At 39.1% G+C, this 20316-nt stretch overlaps 1 protein-coding gene across 3 annotated transcripts in view; it reads left to right on the forward strand.

The window, feature by feature from the left end:
- Positions 1-20316, forward strand: part of USP24 (ubiquitin specific peptidase 24) — a 60552-nt gene that overhangs the window by 24067 nt on the left and 16169 nt on the right. For 2 of the 3 annotated variants that reach the window (XM_048944091.1, XM_048944092.1), the window contains exons 14-43: positions 418-513; positions 604-765; positions 1974-2018; positions 2556-2663; positions 3207-3356; positions 3904-4035; positions 4541-4652; positions 4905-4981; positions 5914-6054; positions 6205-6258; positions 6429-6544; positions 7181-7247; positions 7406-7516; positions 7915-8013; positions 8091-8261; positions 8913-8998; positions 9147-9240; positions 9493-9648; positions 11889-11986; positions 12749-12844; positions 13000-13228; positions 14171-14330; positions 14555-14710; positions 15289-15359; positions 15870-16030; positions 16848-16909; positions 17468-17659; positions 17961-18078; positions 18811-18955; positions 19369-19488. In XM_048944091.1, coding sequence (XP_048800048.1) covers positions 418-513; positions 604-765; positions 1974-2018; positions 2556-2663; positions 3207-3356; positions 3904-4035; positions 4541-4652; positions 4905-4981; positions 5914-6054; positions 6205-6258; positions 6429-6544; positions 7181-7247; positions 7406-7516; positions 7915-8013; positions 8091-8261; positions 8913-8998; positions 9147-9240; positions 9493-9648; positions 11889-11986; positions 12749-12844; positions 13000-13228; positions 14171-14330; positions 14555-14710; positions 15289-15359; positions 15870-16030; positions 16848-16909; positions 17468-17659; positions 17961-18078; positions 18811-18955; positions 19369-19488 — 3585 coding nt within the window. The remainder of the gene's footprint in view (positions 1-417; positions 514-603; positions 766-1973; positions 2019-2555; positions 2664-3206; positions 3357-3903; positions 4036-4540; positions 4653-4904; positions 4982-5913; positions 6055-6204; positions 6259-6428; positions 6545-7180; positions 7248-7405; positions 7517-7914; positions 8014-8090; positions 8262-8912; positions 8999-9146; positions 9241-9492; positions 9649-11888; positions 11987-12748; positions 12845-12999; positions 13229-14170; positions 14331-14554; positions 14711-15288; positions 15360-15869; positions 16031-16847; positions 16910-17467; positions 17660-17960; positions 18079-18810; positions 18956-19368; positions 19489-20316) is intronic. The other variant, XM_048944093.1, reaches the window with a different exon arrangement.

Raw genomic sequence — 20316 nt, forward strand, 5'->3', positions numbered from 1 at the left:
TTGAAAGACAAGTGCCTTACACGTGCTTGTATTTTCAATATAAAAATGTATTTGTATGTTATTTAGGAAAAAAGTTGGCCGTAGAACACTTGCAATATTAATTTTTCACTAACCCAGAAGCACGATTGTTACCATACTGCTTGTTGACTATATGTTAATTATAGGTCCACTATATATGCAGTGATTAGGTACTTATAAGAGACCTCACATTTTATCTTTGAAGGAGTTGGGCAAACTAATGCTGTGTCAGTAACAAAAATGAGGAAATAGGCATGAACGAACGTATTTGATTTGCATTTCAGTTGTCCTGCAGTAAAACAATTGTAAACTATATTCTTGTGTATTTTGTATATTCTGAGGCTTAACAGACAGAGTGCTTGCTGCTGTAATAGTGAACATTATTTCTTTGCTGTACAGAGCTGGGAAACAGAGAGTGACAGAGTGCGACAGAAGCTGCTGAGCCTGATAGGGCGCATTGGTCGAGAAGCACGGGTGGAGACAACCACTGGAAAGGCATGTGAATGCAGTTCTTTTCTCTTTAGTAGAAGTAGGGTTTCTAGTCTTTGTGCTTCCTAGGTCTTCATTTTTTATTTCCTCCACCAGGTTCTGGAGGTGCTCTGGGAGCTGGCTCATCTTCCAACGTTACCCTGCAGTCTTATTCAGCAGGCCTTGGAGGAACACCTGACAATCCTCAGCGATGCCTATGCAGTGAAAGAGGCAATCAAAAGAAGCTACATCATCAAATGCATAGAGGATATTAAGAGGGTTGGTTTATTGTTTTATCTTTTGCAAAGTGAAGCGTTGTCTAGGCTTGATGTTGGCATTATTTAGCTTTCTTTTAAGATACCCAGACTGTCCCATCTGTAAGTTCTTACCTTGAAGAGTCCACGAAAGGCTGTGTGCCACGTTGTTGACCTTGAGACTTGTACTAAGTCTCTGGCCTTTGTTTTAAATAAATTTTCAGCACAAGGAATGATCCATTTATAAGAATTTACCAGGATGGGCCCAAGGTTAGAATTTGCAAATAGAACAACTATAAATGTATGTCAGTATTTTAATTGTCTCTTTGATGTGAAAGGCTAGATTAGTTTTCTTAAACACCTGCTTTAGCATAGCCATTAAGTCTCAAAATGCAAATCAATATTTAAATCACAGCAATTTTGTATTTTAATAATAATAGAAAACCCTCTTTTCACCTAATATGGAAGAAGCCATTCTCAGACCTGTGTATGCTTTTCCTGGCAGCAGCAGACATGTGCATGAATTAACAGACTATGTACTGTATCTTGCACTGTTCACATAATAAGCAGTTTTCCTAGAAGATAGGAGAATTCCTTCAAATGTATTTCCTTAGTCAGAAGTACATTCAAATAAAGGGGCTTGTACTCTTTTTCATACATCTCATTTCATGGTAAATTAGGCTTTGTCTGTCCTTAGTATTTGTAGGGGATTGTAGTTGTTTAGGAAACATAACGTGTTACTTCTTGATATTGATTATTCTTTTTTCTTTTTCTCCTTTCGTGTGTGTTTAAGAATATGGATGCTGAGGTTTGAGTTCTTTAGGTCTCTAAAATTTGCAGCATTTTCTAATCTAATGCTTTCTAACTCTTGCATTCTTTTTAATTATGTCCTGGCAAGGACCTTTACTGAGGTGCTGCTGGGGAGCACGAATGGAAAGCTGTAATTATAGGCTGGAAGTGATTGGGGCAGACATACAGCACATCTCTTAAAAAGTACATCGTTTGCTTATTTCCCTGCGTTAGAGGAAATGAAAACATGAACTGGGTAGGAATGTAAGACTGAGGCAGCATTCTCAAGTACATAGGAGGCCTTCAGTAAGAGCACTGTTATTGCCAGGTTAGCTTAGTTTCTCTTAGTGAGCAGGTGGTGTTGGTTGTTGTCAATATGTAAACCAGATATCCCATCTCTGAATGAAAACCCTCAGTACTGGTTTGTGTGGTCAAACTTTACAGAAAATGAAGCCTGCCAGAAAAGCGATGAGCAGTTCTAACAATGAGGTAGGATCCTTTGTAGGGTCTCTTTCAAAATGCAGCCTAAATAGCCTTTGCTTCCTATCAGAGGGCTCCTTGCAACACCAATCAGACATTTCTTCTCATCTTTTAACCCAACCCTTGGTAGTACTTAAGATTTTTTTCTTCTGTTATTTTGCCTTAACAATATGTCATCTCATTTTACTGTGTTGGCCTCTTTAAGCCTGCCAGGCCTGCTTTGTCTCCCATAATTGAAGAAGGTGGTGGTTGCCATTATCTCTCTGGTGCAGTTTAATTTGCATGTTCTCTAGCTAGAAGGTACTTTGGGCTTAATAGTGCTAGCAAAATGGCATACAGGTGTATCAAAGGACTCCTTGGAGAAAGTGAAGAAGGGTACCTCCTATATGTTTGGAAAGGGACCAGCAAGAAGTACTGAAGTTTTCTGAGATTGTAGTGGCTGTTTTGAGACAGGGGTGTTAATGGAAAGCATTATGCTTTAGGAGTCTAAGAGGAGAGTTAATCCAATGTACACATTGTAATTCTTCCTACTTTTCTTATCACTAGTCATCCCAGCACAGTAATCCTCAGTTTGTTTGGGTGGTACCAGCATTACGTCAGCTCCATGAAATCACACGTTCTTTTATTAAACAAACTTACCAAAAACAAGACAAGGTAAGAATGGATGCTGAGATGATTTTGAAGCCCTTGTTATGCTTGTGTGACTCTGCTTCTCTAGAATGTGAAAGTGTGACTTGAGAAAAAGGAGAGAAAAGTTGCTCATAATGACAGTGTGCTACAAGTAGAGATACAGTGTTGTGTGCTGTCCATTTGTGTGTCTGTGTGCATCTGTGTCTGTTTGCTGTGTCAGGTCTAGTTTATTCTATTTGCAGTTTTATGTAAAATAGTTAACAAGCTCTGATAAGAAACTGCCAGCTAGTTTGTGCTTGTATTGACATAGACTTGTAGGAAACAGACTGAAATATCAGCAAGTTATGTATGCTGTTCTGTGGCTAAGTAGGGGTGTGGGACTTTTTGTGTGCAATGTACAGCATGCCTAGTTCAGCACATGCTGAAAGTGGTTAGGCTTTGGATGCTTGGAAGGAATACAGCTGATTTCTTCCTATGAAAGATACGTTACTGTAGAAGACCAGACTGCTGCATGTCTCTGTTCATGTATTTTCTTGAAAACCATTCTTGTGTTTGTTTTCTGCCAAGAGCATTATTCAGGATCTGAAGAAAAACTTTGAAATAGTGAAGTTGGTGACAGGAAGCTTAATATCGTGCCACCGTTTGGCTGCATCTGTGGCAGGTCCTGGGGGGCTTGTCGGAGCAACGCTGGTGGATGGCCGATACACTTACCGGGAGGTACTGAGCCCTCAGTTTGTGCTACTTTGTGTTTGAAAACACAGTGTAGTGTCATATAGGATGAGGTGATGCTTTTTTTGTTTGTTTAATTTACTGGTGTTCTGTTTGGAGAACAGTTACACTGTTTTATTTATAATTCTCACACTTACCATTAGGAATCATTGTAGCCTTGTTTGTTACATTATGTATCAAGGCTAGAAAACTTGTAGACGCTATACAAGTTTCTTTGCAAATTCTCTAGTTGATTGGGAATGAGATCTCCTCATCTCAGGAGCTCATGTCTCCAAGCTTATGCAGCGTTCAGCTTCTCTGCTTCAGTTTGATGCCATTTTGGAGTGGTAATAAGAAATAAATAATGTTAAAATATGTGTGAAATAAAGCAATGCTCATTGCAAAAAGACTTCTGAGTTTGCGAGGCTTCATGAATTATGCTGTTATTTGACAACTAAGTTTGTTTAAAAATAATAATAATAATAACAAGAATCCTTACAGTTCTTATTTTGGAAAGAAAAAACTGAAACTGGAGTTTTTGTTTCCTCTTTCTCAGTATTTGGAAGCACACCTAAAATTTTTGGCATTTTTTCTGCAAGAAGCCACCCTTTATTTGGGCTGGAATCGTGCCAGGGAGATCTGGGAGTGCCTCGTGACTGGGCAGGATGTCTGTGAGTTAGATCGAGAGGTAAGAAGTCATCAAAGTTACTGTCTGCAGTTGCAGAGGGAATCTGAAAGGGTCATGAACAGCACATTAATTTGCTGAAACATGTGAAACTTCAGTAGTGAAGTGCATTGTGTGAGTTGTTGAAGCTAATGTAACCACTGTTAGGTGTTCTCTTACAACTAGAATGCTCTCTTAGCTTTAAACTCGAGTAGAAGGTAAATGTTGGTGAGAAGATTAGTTGCAGGTTTATGGATGCTGGCTTGAAAAATGTTGCCTGAAAGCTTGTCAGTAAGTAGTAGAAAACATTTATTTTTGGGTTCAAGATGACTTTCAAGCTTAATTACCCCAGTGCTCCAGTACAGCTCGCATATTATGTTCATAATCTCCTGGTGGCCTTCGCTCTTGCTGCAGATCAAACTTGTGTGTGACGTGTTCCCATAATATCTGATGTTGCCATCTATATCTGATGTAGGATCTAGTAAGATTCTAGCAGTGACAATAGAGTAAAAATGTCTTTTGTTCACAGATGTGCTTTGAGTGGTTTACCAAAGGACAGCATGATCTAGAGAGTGATGTACAGCAACAGCTCTTCAAAGAGAAAATTCTTAAACTGGAATCATATGAAATTACTATGAATGGTATGAAATTTGTTGGACATGTTTGGTTTTGACACATGTACCAGCGGTTTGCTTTTGTAAGCCTTCAAATTAAACATCAGGCAGCTCTGTAAATCATTAAAATAACAAGGTATTTTTCTATCATTCTTAGTTTTAATAATTGTAGAAGACAAGGATCATCGCTTGCATTCGATATCTTTATTTAAGTAAAATAAAAAGCCTGGAAATTTGGCCTGACCTGAATAAAAAGTTTGCACTGCTTTTCGTTTTCAGGTTTTAGTTTATTTAAGACTTTCTTTGAAAATGTGAACCTGTGTGACCATCGACTGAAGAGGCAAGGAACTCAGCTGGTGAGTGTTCTGGCAAGTTCATTCTTGTGTACTATGTGTGACATCTTGAGGGTGGGGGCAGGTGAGAGAGATTCTTTAGCAGCCGTTTGATATGATCATGTTTGTATTAACATGGAGGTGGGCTTTCGAGTGTTATTGTTGTTAAATTCTGAAGCTAAAACATGAGAATTAGTATAGGAGGAAGTCAGTCACTGGTTGCTGGCAGCTGGTATGCAGCTTCTAAAGCTTTTCTGAATATACGAGCGGACGACTCATCTACTAATAAACCTAAATTCTGGGGGTTTTTTTTGCTTCTCCTTGACAGGAAGATATTCTTTCTTAATTTTGCTTCTTTACAGGGAGGGCTTAGGCATGTCATTCTAGTTATTTTTTTCTTTTCGACACTTCTTTTTAACTTTGTGATGCTTGATTCTTGTCTGTCGTGCTAATGGTTATATTCAGTGATATATTCAGTAATTTTCCAAAGGCATTTTAGATCTTTACCAAAGAGAGATAATGCAGGTTGTGTTGGTGGGGTTTTTGTTGGTTTTGTTTGTTTGTTTGTTTTTCTTTTTTTGCTTAATACCATAGCAGGCTTTGTGATGTTTTATAATGTGGTTAGTTACCATGTTGACCTTTGTGAAACAAATTCCATTCCTGATAACATTTCTCAGTGCTTTTGAAGTCTTTAATTTTCCGGTAGACTTAATTGATAGTGTTCTTTGGAACTGACTTATTCACCTTTAAAAAAAGAAAAGAGTTCTAGTAAGGAAATGCAAGCTTGCAGTTATTGATTTCTTTTTCCAAGGTGCAAAAACTTAACAGCGTGCTGGTGAAAAAAATTATTGAGGTTAACATAAAAGATACTTTTCCAGCAGAGGGAGAACTTTTGTTTACATGTTTTAACTCATGTTCATGTATGTCATGTTTTACTGTTGTTCTTCCTTACATAGAGTGTAGAAAAACTGGAATTAATAGGAATGGATTTCATTTGGAAGATTGCAATGGAGTCACCTGATGAAGAAATTGCCAATGAAGCCATTCAACTGATAATTAACTACAGCTATATTAACCTCACTCCTAGACTGAAGAAGGTAGCCATAATATTAGTGTGAAATCTTTGACATTCGTAGAAGTTGGGTACTCTGACTATTGAAATGTATAATTTACTGAGTTCTGTCAGTTGTCAGTAATTGCTGTGGCATTGGTTTAAGTTGTAATTCATTTGTCCCCTGTATCTTCAGGATTCGGTGTCACTGCACAAGAAATTCATTGCTGATTGCTACACGCGATTGGAGGTAAGAGACAAATATGAGTTGTTCTCTTTTTTTTTAGCTTTTTATCTTAGGGTTAAAGTAACTGACTAAATGAAAAATCATTCCGTGGATATTTCCTATGCTCTTGGCTCTCTGGGATGTATTGACTGTGTATTGAAGCAAGCACTTAAGTACTCTGTGTTGTATTCTAGGCAGCCAGTTCAGCACTTGGTGGTCCAACGTTAACGCACGCTGTTACAAGAGCGACGAAAATGCTTACAGCAACTGCTATGCCTACAGTGGCAACATCAGTTCAATCTCCTTACAGGTAAGCCTGTTTTCAAAATGGTAAATTTGATAGTAAATGCCAGCTACTTCCCCCTTGATTCCAATTGGTGATTGAGGTGGCCAAGCTGACTTCGTGTTAGCCAAAAACCTCTTCTTCCATGGTCACTTACTACTGGTGATTCTGTATTCTGTTACAATGTAATTTGAGTTCTGAAAAGATTTTAGCAGTGCCTGAAATTTAAAAAGTAGCAATTAAGAAATATCAAAATAAAAAGACTGAGTCTTCTAAAAAAAAAAAAAGTCGTCTTAAGTATTGGCTTACTAGTCTTATTTCTTGAGCAGTGGGATTTCTTGCTTTTTGTTTGTTTGGTGGTGGTACTTTTGGCTTTTTTTAATTAGAAGAGATATGCATCTTCATCCTTTCTCTTAATTTATGCATACTTAATGTGTACAGCTTAAATATATGAACACGGGGCTGGAGACCTGTGGAAGCATGAAGCTTCTGCAGTTCCATGTGATGCAAAATTCTTGACCTGTTTTCCTAGTCCATTTTGACTGAAATACTCCTGGTTTTAAGGAGCTGCATTTAAGAACAGCTGATTCACATCTGCTATGCATGAGCTTGGAAAAATTCACCTCTGAGAACAAGCAACTGACTGTGGATTTTTATCCCTAGGTCTACTAAACTTGTAATAATTGAGAGACTGCTGTTGTTGGCAGAGCGTTATGTAATAACAATAGAGGTAAGATGATGATGTGTTCTTAGCCTTGCCTAGTAAGAAGTTCCTTAAAAATAGTAGAAGCAATTTAAACCCATGTAGCTCTACTAACTTTGCTCTATGCCATCATAAATGGTATTTATGGCATTAATGGCATTTACCACTGTCCTCTCTCCTGGCAGGACCTTTACTCTGTGCCCCGAACTATTCTACCTCACGGTGCCTCTTTTCATGGACATCTCTTAACTCTCAATGTTACGTATGAATCTACCAAAGATACCTTCACCATAGAGGTATGTATGCACAGGTTGGGTTGGGCCATGTTGATTACATAGGTAGATGAGGGTCTTTCTGATGCCTGATTTTTACAGAAGAAGCTGTTTTTAAGGACTACAGTCAGCTTGAAAAATCTATTTGAAGATGCTCAGTGTGTGCAGAAGGCTACTGTAAGAAATGTCTGTAGCATAAGTGGATTTGAATAATCATTGCAGTGTGAGAAAAACTGTTTGCTTGCTGTCAGTGAGCATTTCTTGTACTGTCCTACATCATCAGTCTCTTTTTTTGTACCGTATTACCTTTACCACTCTATGCAGGGAAGCAGGAAAATTTTAAAGGAGGATTTTTTTTTTTTTTCCTCTTGGGATTCAGTACTTGAGCAGGCTCACTAAACCAATGTCTTTTACTTTTACAGGCTCATAGCAATGAAACTGTAGGGAGCATCAGATGGAAGATAGCAAAGATGTTGAATTCTCCTGTGGATAACATACAGATATTCGCCAATGACAGCCTGGTATGTTGACTAGAGTTTTCATTCTTTATGAAATTGAATCTTTCTTTCAGAATTTAATTATGAATATATTCTTGCAGCTAACAGTAAATAAAGATCAGAAATTACTCCACCAATTGGGCTTCTCTGATGAACAAGTCCTTACAGTGAAAACGTCAGGCAGTGGGACACCTTCAGGGAGCTCGGCTGATTCCTCAACCAGTTCCAGCAACAGCAGCACTGTATTTAGTTCATCCTATGCAATGGAACAGGTACAGCATAGTAGCCTGAAAACATCCCTTGAATTTGAGAGGAGTGGGGAGCAGAACAGCAGTGGGTGCAGTACACAGCTGGGGTGGTGGAATGAGTACAGTGAGCTGGGGCAGCAGCTGTTCATATCAGATTGAGCATCCAGTCCTTGGCAGCGTGGGTTTCCTCTCAAAAATTGGAACAAACCATTTAAATACACTTGTGCTCTTAAGCATGTGAATTGGTCTTCAGGAAAACAGTTTTGTCATTCAGTGTAGCCTGTTGGTGCTTGTTATCTCTACAGGTCTTTTGTTAAATCTTTAAACAAATGACTCTTGATGTAATATTGAGGCTACGTAGTTGGCTGGAGCAGAGATTTCCAGACTTACACTGTTAATAAAGCTGTAGTGTGAAAGTAGACTCAAAAGTATCGACTAGCATGCAGTCTGCTTCATATGTGTGTGTTAAATAATACTTGACATCAAAACTTAGTTATTATAAGGGAAGTGATATAATGGCAAAATTCAGTTGTCTCAATCAAGCAAGTAGATGGAACTTCACTTAACCAGGTTGGCATTTATGTTGGTTGCCTCAATTAAGAGCTCTATTAAATTATATAAAACAGAGTTGGGACAAAAAAAAAAAAACAAATTGAATTTCTGCTTTATTCTCAGGAGAAATCCCTCCCTGGCGTGGTCATGGCTCTCGTGTGTAATGTGTTTGATATGCTTTACCAGCTTGCCAATCTAGAGGAGCCAAGGTAAGCAAGCTAAGTAGTTATTAAATATTGCAGAAATGCTTATGTTGCAAATTTCAAATAGTTGGTTATTTCACAGTGTTTGGGCACCTACCTGCCCACAGTGTGGCTTTGCCTTCCTTTGCCTAAATAACTCCTGGTAACTTTTCAGAATAACACTGCGAGTGAGAAAACTTCTGCTCTTGATTCCCACTGACCCAGCTATTCAGGAGGCACTTGATCAGCTCGATTCCCTGGGAAGGAAGGTACGTGTTGAACAGTAACTAGTATTGGAAAGCTTAACTAAAAGGGTTTTACTACTGCTTTTCTTAAACCGTGTTTAAGATGACAATCAGTGACAGATTAGAAACTCTGCAAAACAGTGCTCATCTAGGATTAGTGCTGTATTTCTGAGCAGTTAGAGGCAAGCAGGTTACAGGGGTTAGGTGGGGTGTATTGGCAATCACAACAAAATGCAGCAGTCTGAAAATATATCCTCTGTGGCAAATTCCTCCTAGAAAACGCTGCTATCAGAATCAAGTTCTCAGTCTTCAAAATCCCCATCCTTGTCTTCAAAACACCAACATCAGCCCAGTGCTAGTTCAATACTGGAAAGTCTGTTCAGATCTTTTGCTCCGGGCATGTCTACCTTCAGAGTGCTCTACAATTTAGAGGTAAGAAATCAAATTTACTGCTTTAACTTGTGTTTCCAAGTGCTAAGGCTTTAGTTGGAATATTTTTTTCTTTGCAAGAAGCCTCAAATCCACCATGATAAAGGCTTTATGCAGAAATGCAGAAGTCGTGTCACAGTCTGCTGTTCTGTATGAGGTAAATTCCCAACAGAGGAGGTGAAATGGTTCCCCTTTAGAGGAGACTTTACTGTGAAGCCAGGCTCCTGTTGTTGTGATTTGCCAGGTAGAAGGAATATTCTAATTTGTGTGAAGAGAAGCAAAGAAATATCAGGTTCCTTTCTGTTTAGGTACAATTCCCTGCCTGAATCTCCAGAAATTAAATGTGAATTTTCTTATCATAAAAAAATGTTGGCACTTCTAAAGCTGAATGGGAGCTGTTATTGTTCTTACTCAACCTCATTTGAAAGTTGAATTATTTTAAGGGAGAGTAATACTAGCAATTCAGAGGGACCTGGCAAAAGAAGAAAGCTAACTTCTATATAAGTATGCCATATTCTGTCTGTAAGGCTAAGGAGGAATATTTCTTGAGAAGCATTCAGCTATGAAGAATTTTCACTATCCAAATGTGCAGGGCTTTTACTCAGGAGCTTCTGGTCTGTTTTAGCTGTGCATGCAAAGCGAGTGGAATACTCAAAGTATTCTGAGTAAGTTCTTTATCAGAACTCAAAAGACTGGCATGGAACCTATAAAAAAGACTCTTCCTAAGTGCTCAGTGCATGGATTTTAAGGAGTGTAAGAGAGTTCAGGTGGTGGTGGTGTTACAACACATTGAAGCACGCTCTAGGAAACTGGACACTTGCTAGTTCTGCTCACAGATGCCACTCTTAATAAGGACTCATTCCAAACACTGTCTGAACAATATGAAGTTGCAGGACTGGTTGCCTGCAGCTTCACATACAGGAAACAAGTTACTGTTCTGTCACTTTCGGTGTATTCTAAGATGGTTGTAGGAATCTTTTTGTGGTCGCTTTCCTTTGCATTTCTGCAGTCTTAGCATTCACTTCTCACCTTCCCACATTCTGGTATCCCCTTGCAGTGTTAGTATTTCTCCTTTTCTGTCCAACTGGACAGGAAAGATATTGTAAGATATTAGTATCTCTGAAATACCCTGACAAGTTTTACAACTGAAAGCAAACATCTTAACATATCCCAGTAAGGATACCTTGTTGAACTGTAGTTTGTATTACAGTATGACAACATGGCTGTCTACTTCTTTTATTACTTTCTTTCATTATTTTATCTGATAGAAATTGCCTGGTTTTCTGGCAAAGGGTAAGTAGTAGTAAATTGGATTAGGTGTGTCAATTCTTACAAATGGACTTAAGCCTCAAATCTGATCAAGCCAACTAGAAGCTGAGTTCTGACAGGAAAAGGTGGCATAATGTTTTATCCTCCCCCCACCTGCTTATCTGTCAAAATGATGGGAACCAGTCTGGAAAATGTGCACCACAAACTTCAAAGCATGTGAAAGAGGTGAAAATGTTAAAGATGTTCAGGTTTGTGTTATGCTATGTTGTAATAAGATTTCGTAACTGGAACTGTGTAAACCATGTTTGTCCAGTGAGCACAGAAAGGATCTGTCATGTTTTTCTGTGTGGAGCATTGTTGGCTGCACATGTCAAAGGCTCTTCTCAAGAAAGTCAATAACACCTGGTTATTTATTTATTTTAGTAAAAAATGAAGTGAAATGTATTATAAAGGTGCGTGAAGTCTGACCCACAGAGACTGCAGAATTCCTTGTGGCCATATTTCTGAGTGTAATGGTGTTTTGTAGAGTTTAGTGTTGGTGGACTGTAGAATTACCTGGACTATTAAAAAAAAAAAAAAAAAGAATTATAGTACAGTTCTATTTCAGGAGACATGAGATAAAACATCCTATAGATGGATTACTTATGGGATGCTGAAAGTCTAAAAAGGAGAAGGATTTCTGTTCTTAAGGGGATACTTCTGTGCCTGAAGACACATTTCATGTGCTAGAGTATGCACTTCATCCTTCTAGTCAGTAAACAGCAGTGAAGGAAAAATGCTCTTTGGTACAGGATCAATATCTATAATAGATATCGTTGTCCTGGACATTTTTAGACTGGTTTATCTTAGCAAAGTAGAGCTCCATGTAGTGATGTTGCTAATTTCTTCTTTTTTTTTAATAGAATTTTTCTATTTTACCTTTGATCTTCACAGTAAAAGAATACTAAGACTTGTGTGTGGATACTTTATTTTAGGTACTGAGCTCCAAGCTGATGCCAACAGCGGATGATGAAATGGCAAGAAACTGTGCAAAGTCCTTCTGTGAAAATTTTCTCAGAGCAGGAGGTTTGAGGTTAGATTTCAAAATCTTGGCTCCATTTGTAACCCTTCATGCAGATACCATTTCTGTGTGGTTCTGCTTTCTGTGATGCAGCACAATAGTAAAGCTTTAAACTTCTTTTCCAGAGGAAAAGTCCATCCAAAGCTATTCTCTCATTAGTGAGCATCTGGAAAGGTAGCTGTAGCTACCACTGTAATGTAATGGAGTGTATGTTGTTAAACCCCAAAATGAAGGTAGGCACAGATAAGCTTGTAAATCGTAGCTTATGCTGAAGTAGTGGATGTTTGGATAGTTATTTAATTATTTCAGTTCAAATTTGCAAGTGTGTTCTTTACACACACTGTGTCCTTCATAGACACCAGCAGACAGTTCTTAGCTGTCAAGGCATAAATTGTGCATTGAGAACAATTGAATTTGGCCATCTCCAGAATCCAGGCCCTTCAGATGGATTAAGATACAGTGTGAGCAGTTTGGAAGACTTAGCATTACTACTTACTCTTGATAAATTTGACACAAGTACATGTAGTTCTGAAGTCATTTTTGCACCCCAGACCCTACAGGTCCTGAACTTCACCATCAGGAACAGAAATCTCCAATCTGTAAATGCTGGAGGGGAAAATGGGGATGTTAGTCTCCAAAGGTGCCCAAGTGGCAGTCGTAATTGGCATTCAGCTGATGAATAGGAGGAAGGAAGGATAGAGATAAATTAATTGCAGCGCTCTCCTAATGTAAAATACTTTAAAACAGACCCTGTGTTATTGATTTCTTTTTAAGTTTGGTGGTGAATGTGATGCAGAGGGATTCCATTCCATCAGAAGTAGACTATGAAACCAGACAGGGAGTCTATTCCATCTGCCTGCAACTTGCAAGGTATGTGATTTCTTTTCATTAGAGAGAGTGCTGCTTTCTTGGCTTCTGGAGGGTGGCTTGCCATGTGTAAGATAAACTGATGCTTTGAGTTCTTTTTCACTTGTTTGCTTTAAGCATTGAAAAATAAACTGGGTGTTTCTGCTCTGTAAATGCAGGTTCTTGCTTGTTGGCCAGACAATGCCTACCTTACTGGATGAAGATCTTATTAAAGATGGAGTAGAAGCACTGTCCTCACGCCCCTTCCGAAATGTCAGCCGACAAGCAAGTAGGCAGATGTCCATTTGTGGAACACCTGAGAAGTCATCCTACCGACAGCTCTCTGTGTCTGATAGATCCTCCATTAGGGTAGAAGAGATCATACCAGCAGCAAGAGTTGCCATACAAGTAAGGAAGTGTTTGATAATTTATGGTGGTGTAGCAGTGGTGAGCTCTTTGGTGACAGCTCCATGGCTCCTGCATTTTTAGTCAAAAGTCTGCCTTCTATACTGGTTCTTTGCCAGCCTCCATTTAAAAGTCTTGGAAAATCCATGCCATCAGTCTCTCATCCTAACATTCATCTGAATGTTAGCATTTTACTTAGTGGTTGGAATTATTTTTGAACTATGAAGGAAAGCAGTGCTCCAGAGCTGCCTGCAAGAAATAGAGATGCAAGAAATCTTACTTGCGATTTATTTTCAGTCATGCTTCTCAGCTCTGAAGACCTTATTCTCGTTTGCTTTGAGGGAACAGAGGGAGTTCTTGCTTGAACTTGTTTGATAGTTTTCTGTGTTAAATAGCTCAATAAGAAATTGCTTGTTTGATTGGGGGCAAAAGAGGAAACTTCTTTCTTTTATGTATTTTCAAAAAACAGCTGTTTTTCCCTCTATAGGAGGGAGATTATATCAGTATGATTTGTCTGAGGCTGATTATTTATTGAAGCATTGTAAGCTGGCAGAGCTCAAACCATTTGAAAGTCACATCCGATTGAACCAACTTCATAGTTATTGCAGTGATTATACTATCTTAGGTTCTTAGCCAGTGCTTTCTGATTTGATTGATATGAATGAAATTAGCGTGGTTAAATTAATAATTGCAGATATGGTAAAGTGAATGGTCTATGAAGTGGAGAATTTAAAAACAAATTACTCCCTACATAGTGGGCAATAGTAATCTCCCTGTCTCTGTAATAAAAAAGATAGAAGTATCTTTGAGCCTATTTTAGAGGAGATGAAAAGAAAATCAAATGGGTATTTGACCTGATCCAAAAGGTACATTCCTGTTATATCCCAGTGATTAACTAAGGCTGCAGAAGATAACAGAAGTAACTGTTGCTTCTTGTTCCTTCAGACTATGGAGGTGAATGACTTCACTTCCACTGTGGCTTGCTTCATGCGACTCTCTTGGGCTGCTGCTGCAGGACGACTGGACCTCGTAGGAAGTAGTCAGCCAATAAAAGAAAATAACACTTTATTTCCTGCAGGGATTCGAAACAGACTTAGCAGCTCAGGTAGGTTGCTCTGCTTCTGAGCCATCTTTCTGAAGAAAGCTGTTGGTTTACTTGTAATTGAACTTTAGAGAAACTTGATGTTGAATTCATTCAGTTATGGAAATCTGAGAAAAATGCTGTATGTTCATCTGACATTTAGGGAGTATTCTTAAGTTGCTGAGAACTGACCATAAGCTGAAAATAAAACGCAATGGATTATAGTGTTTCACCATTTCTCAATGCAGGAAGTAATTGCAGCTCAGGAAGTGAAGGAGAGCCAACTGCACTGCACGCTGGTATCTGTGTGAGACAGCAGTCCGTATCTACCAAAGATGCTCTGATTGCTGGAGAAGCCTTGTCTCTGTTAGTAACCTGCCTTCAGCTACGCAGTCAGCAGCTAGGTATGAAATAGAATTGGATTACTCACTACTCGGAATGTAAAAGGTGATTGAAAGCTTTTGAAGGCAATAAAGAGAAAAAAAATATGAAATATTTGTTGAGGCAACCAAGTGAGAAATATACAGTTTCGTTTCTAAAAAGCAGTTGTGGTTTTTGGTATTGTTTTTGTTTGTTTGTTTCTTTTTTCCAAACAAATAAACAGTAGGTGGGTATGAAACAAGGCATGTAGTGCTGTGCCTTAGTGAAATTCATTGAGTAAGCTAACATAGTGCCAGTATATAAATATTTGTACTGGCCTTGGAGTAGGGAATAGCACGTGCTGCTGTTTGCATAGCTAATGTTCAGTACTTGAACCTTTGTGTACAAGAGCTGTAAATCCTGGAGATGGGAGAAAGAAAATGCTGTTATGAGGTAGTGCCACTCTATGGTGAGGGAAGGAAATAAAGAAACGTACAGATACCTGCTACTGCTTTTTGTGTGACAGGAGGGGAAGCACTGTGGTCATTTTAACATAAGACTGTAAGTAACTGATTTTAAACCATTATTTTAGAAAAAATGGCCTGGTATTGTTCTGTTCTAGGATCTTTTTACAATTTGCCTTGTGTTGCTGATTTCATTATTGACATACTGCTTGGATCACCAAGTGCTGAGGTGAGCCTCCTTTGTCTGAAAACTCCTTAAATGTTTCAGTGCAATTTGTATACTTTGTTCATTTAACATGGTCTAGAGATAATATTACATTACAACTACTTGAACATTTTTTGCATACAAATAAATGAGCTGTCTGTAATTTTAGGGATTCCAGTATTTTGTACTGTGTTGATAGCAAATGCTGAAGTACTGCATTCTTTAGATTTGTTTAATCCAAGGGGCATGAGGCTGTGCTGTGAGCAGTGTAACGGCAGTACTCTCATTTGGGTTAGACAGATTCCATAATACTGTTACTTCTACCTTCACAACAAGGGGAAGTTACAGGGAACTTGCATCTCAGAAGATTGGGTAACATCTAATGCACTCCTCCGAGCTTTTGGAAAATTCTTCCCAGTGTCTGAACCCTCTTAAAATATGTATATATTTTTGTTAGATTTGTAACCAAAGAAAAGTGTGCATTTTTCGCAATCTTTGAGTAAGGTCTAGTGCTTGACAACAGTGCTGTTTCAGATTCGTCGTGTTGCTTGTGACCAGTTGTACACCCTCAGTCAAACTGACACATCAACTCATCCAGATGTACAAAAGCCAAACCAGTTTCTCCTCAGCGTTATCCTTGGTGCCCAGCTGCCTCTTTGGTCACCAACCAGCATCATGAGAGGAATTAACCAGAGGTGAGTCATATGCATGTTGGCTGAGGAAGGAAATTTATTGTGTTTTTACATTAGTAATGCCATGGAATCTCTAAGCTATAACTGAACTAAACTGTCTTTTTGTAATTCTGTGGGAAGTAGACATCCCTGTCATGCTCCAGGAAGTTTGAGAAATAGGAAAATTCAGCTTTATTTTGCTCCAGTTTATAAGGTACAATTCTTCCTCTGTGAAGTCTTAAAGTCTGGCTTATTTGACTTCTAGGAAGATCTAATTGCTAAATAGGCCTGCTCTTGCCAGGATGTTCTCACAGTAGTCAAAACCAGACTGGAGTTCCACAATGAGGTGTAGAGATGATGGGGTGTATGACAGAAACATTGAATTTATGTCATAGTATTTCACAGATCCTAAGCAGAAATTGAACCAGAATGCCCCAGCCCTTTTAGTAATGTCTGAAGCAAGGATCTCACCTGTTTTCTTGCTGCTTATGTTAATCATTACAGCTGTAAAGACTATAAGTGTCAGTTGTGTTGACTTGTCTCTGACTGGACAAACATTGAATTTAACAGTAACTTTGAACAGTAATTTCTAGAGGAATCTGAGTGAATGAGAATCTAAAATTTGATGTTATTTGATATGTTGTGAAGTGAGGGATGAAAGCAAGGCTAAAAAGTTCAGAAGCAATTTGTTAAAGCTGTAGTGGGCATGCCAAAAAGCATACCTAAATAGCTGCAGTATATTAGGTTAGAACAGAGCATGAGGGCCTTAAAGTTAACTGCATAGAAAAAGCAGTTTCTAATTTGAATTTTAAAACCTTTTTTCTACTTGTAACTTGTCTAGACTTTTGTCCCAGTGTACCGAATATTTTGATCTGAGATGTCAGTTATTGGATGACCTCACCTGTAAGTATGTTTAGGTTACATGCATGTTACTCTGCTTGCAACTTCCAAATGTTCCCTCCTTCTGTTGATGAGATGTAGAATGTAGACTTCATGAGGTTGTTTCACCATTAACTTGATGTGCTAGCCATTCTGTGTTGTTAATGCCTGACATGGACACCATTCTTGGTGTTTTAACTGCAAGGCATCTGAACTCCAGGTCTCTTTTGTACAGTGCCTAGGTAGGAGTTTGTGCATGAAGTTACCTGTCTGTTTGAAGTTGCTGATCGTGATGATGTGTAAGACAGTCCAACACACATGACTAGATGCTGTTCCTGCTCAAAGAAGTATCTGTCTTCTAAGTTTCTGTATTCTATTTTTTTCTCTAAAGTAATGCAGTCTGTGTCAGTGACAGATAGTAAGCTCCAATGCTGTGATCTTTCCTATAAACTGCTTTGTGTAGTGCCTCCTATTGAAGTGGCATGTGGCACTGTCATAACATACATTAATTACTGAACTGTTTGAAGTTCTTTGTATTTAAATTTTACAGACTCAGGGCAGGGGGGTTCTTTTGTCTTGTAGCATCAGAAATGGAACAGCTAAAGATAAGCCCAGCTGCCATGTTAGAAGATGAGATTACCTGGCTAGAAAACTTTGAACCCAACCGCACAGCTGAGTGTGAGACCAGTGAAGCTGATAACATCCTATTAGCTGGACATTTGAGGCTCATCAAGACTCTCCTTTCACTCTGTGGGGCAGAGAAGGAAATGGTTGGTAAGTATTCCTTTTTATTCTAAAGTTTGTTGGACTAGTGTGAATTTGTGCAGCACTGAAAAATGACTTAGGTACTTTCTACTGATTAAAACATTTCCTATGAAGACATGATAATATATCAACAGAAGTGACAGAGCTGAAGAAGTAGTGTTGAGTGTATCTTAACTGTACTTGTGACTTGTGGTAAGCCATTTGGATGCAGTTTTGTTGGTGTGGTGATATTCAGTGACTTTGCTGTTACAGAGGACCTTTTGACATTTGCAATAATGTGTTTAACAGTAGATATGGGTTTGTGTTACAGGTTCATCTTTGATTAAGCCATTGTTGGATGACTTCCTCTTCCGAGCATCCAGGATTATTCTGAACAGCCATTCTCCAGCAGGCAGTGCTGCAATCAGTCAGCAAGACTTTCATCCAAAGTAAAAATTGCTTTTTCATTAATGTTGGATTTTGTCCAAGTGGTGTTCAGGAATGCAAATGTCAGCCACACTGGGGCTACAGATACAAGAAGTTCATACTGATGTTGGAATATTTCTTCTGAGTGTAACTTTCCAATGTATACATTTCCCATATCATTGTCCAAATAGTGTCTTTGTAAGTTCTTTTTTTGTAAGTTCTTTTTGAAGAATTTTTGTATGTTCCTTTGTTTGTCTTTGCTGTTCTGTACTTCCAAAGGCTGTGTTTTGCTTGTTAGATCAATGAAGAGCTGCAAGCACAACTGAGTGCTGATTTCATGAGGCCAAAGAGTACTCCTTTTGTTCATCCTCACTTGGGAATTTGGTTGAGTTGGAGCACAAGCAGGAAACCCTAAAAGCCCCTTTTAAATGAGGATATCAAAAATGCATTTAACTCTTTCTTTTTTTTTCTTTTGGAATAACTATTTTTTATAAAAAGCTAATGCTGAGCAAGTCTCCTTGTACCTGAGATATTCTGAGCCACTATGAGTTTGTATTAGCTGATTGCTTTCCTTCCTGTCTCCCCAAGAAAGAAAAGATACCACTCCACAGTATCTCAGTTTGGTGGGAGTTTTTTTCAGCATTTGAACTAGTTCTTCTGAGCAGTTGCCACTTGTTCCAAGTAATGTGGCTTTCTAGAATTAGAAATAATTGAGTCATCTTCAAAATAATTCTCAATTGCAGTTTCCTTTTCAGGTGCAGTACAGCAGATAGCCGATTAGCTGCCTATGAAGTGTTAGTAATGCTGGCTGATAGCTCACCTTCCAATCTTCAGCTTATTACGAAAGAGCTGCTTTCTATGCATCATCAGTGTGACCCAGCTCTTACCAAGGAGTTTGATGTAAGCCTTTTCTTCATTTGTTTTCCTGTGGTTTGGAGCACTGTGATTTGGTTAACTGCTTCGTTTGTTAAATTCCCATAGTCTTCAATTTGAAATGACAAGAAAGCAGACAAGTCAGTTAAGATCCATTTTAAGTAAATGCTCTGAGTCTTTGTCGATTACCTGGATAAGGAAAAAGCATAGCCTAACTAGCAATTTAGAAATGTTCTAGGCTGTTGCTTAAGTTTTCTGCTAAATATTAATTGTGTAAGTGAACAAATATAGCTCTTGTGATGTTTCAGATTTGGTATTCCTGGTTTTCCATGAAATGGCTTTTGACAGCTCATGTAGGGGTGATTATAAAAGCTGTAATGTTTGTTGGAATGTCATGCATTCCATAATTTACTGGGACAAAAAAATGTTTCTCATTTCAGTATCTTCCACCAGTGGATAGTCGCTCCATTTCAGGATTTGTGGGACTGAAGAATGGCGGTGCTACTTGTTATATGAATGCTGTCTTCCAGCAGCTGTATATGCAGCCTGGTCTCCCAGAGGTAATTGGTTCAATGTCCTCAAGGTCATTGTCTCAGAATCTTCAGCATCTTTATCAATGATGTAGAGGATGGCATTGAGTGCACTCTCAGCAAGTTTGCAGATGACACCAAGCTGAGCGGTGCAATCGATACATTAGAGGGAAGGGGAACCATCCAGAGGGACCTGGACAGCCTGGAGAAGTGGACCCGTGAGAATCTAAATGAGGTTCAGCAAGGTCAAGTGCAAGGTGTTGCTGGGGCAATCCCAGGTATTTATATGGACTGGGGGAAGAACTCCTTGAGAGCAGCCCTACAGAGTCCTGGCGGGTCCTGGTGGACGAGAAGCTGGACATGAGCCAGCAGTGTGCACTTGCAGCCCAGAAGGCCAACTGTGTTCTGGGCTGCATTTAAAAAGGGACAGCAGGGAGGGGGAGGTGATTGTCCCCCTCTACTCAACTCTTGAGAGGCCCCATCTGGAGTACTGTGTCCAGGCCTGGGGCTCCCAGCATAAGAAAGATGGTAGAGCTCTTGGAATGGGTCCAGAGGAGGGCCACGAAGATGATGGAGGGCTGGAGCAGCTCTCCTATGAAGAAAAACTGAGGGAACTGGGCTTGTTTAGCTTGGAGAAAAGAAGGTTCCAGGGAGACCTCGTTGCGGCCTTCCAGTACTTGAAGGGAGAGTATTAGCAGGAGGGGGGACGACTGTTTACGTGGGTGGACAGTGATAGGACAAGGGGGAATGGTTTTAAACTGGGACAGGGGAGATTTAGGTTAGACATGAGGAGGAAGTTTTTCACCCAGAGGGTGGTGAAGCACTGGAACAGGCTGCCCAGGGAGATTGTGGATGCCC

Source organism: Lagopus muta, chromosome 5 (assembly GCF_023343835.1).
Source record: "Lagopus muta isolate bLagMut1 chromosome 5, bLagMut1 primary, whole genome shotgun sequence".
Taxonomy (NCBI): domain Eukaryota; kingdom Metazoa; phylum Chordata; class Aves; order Galliformes; family Phasianidae; genus Lagopus; species Lagopus muta.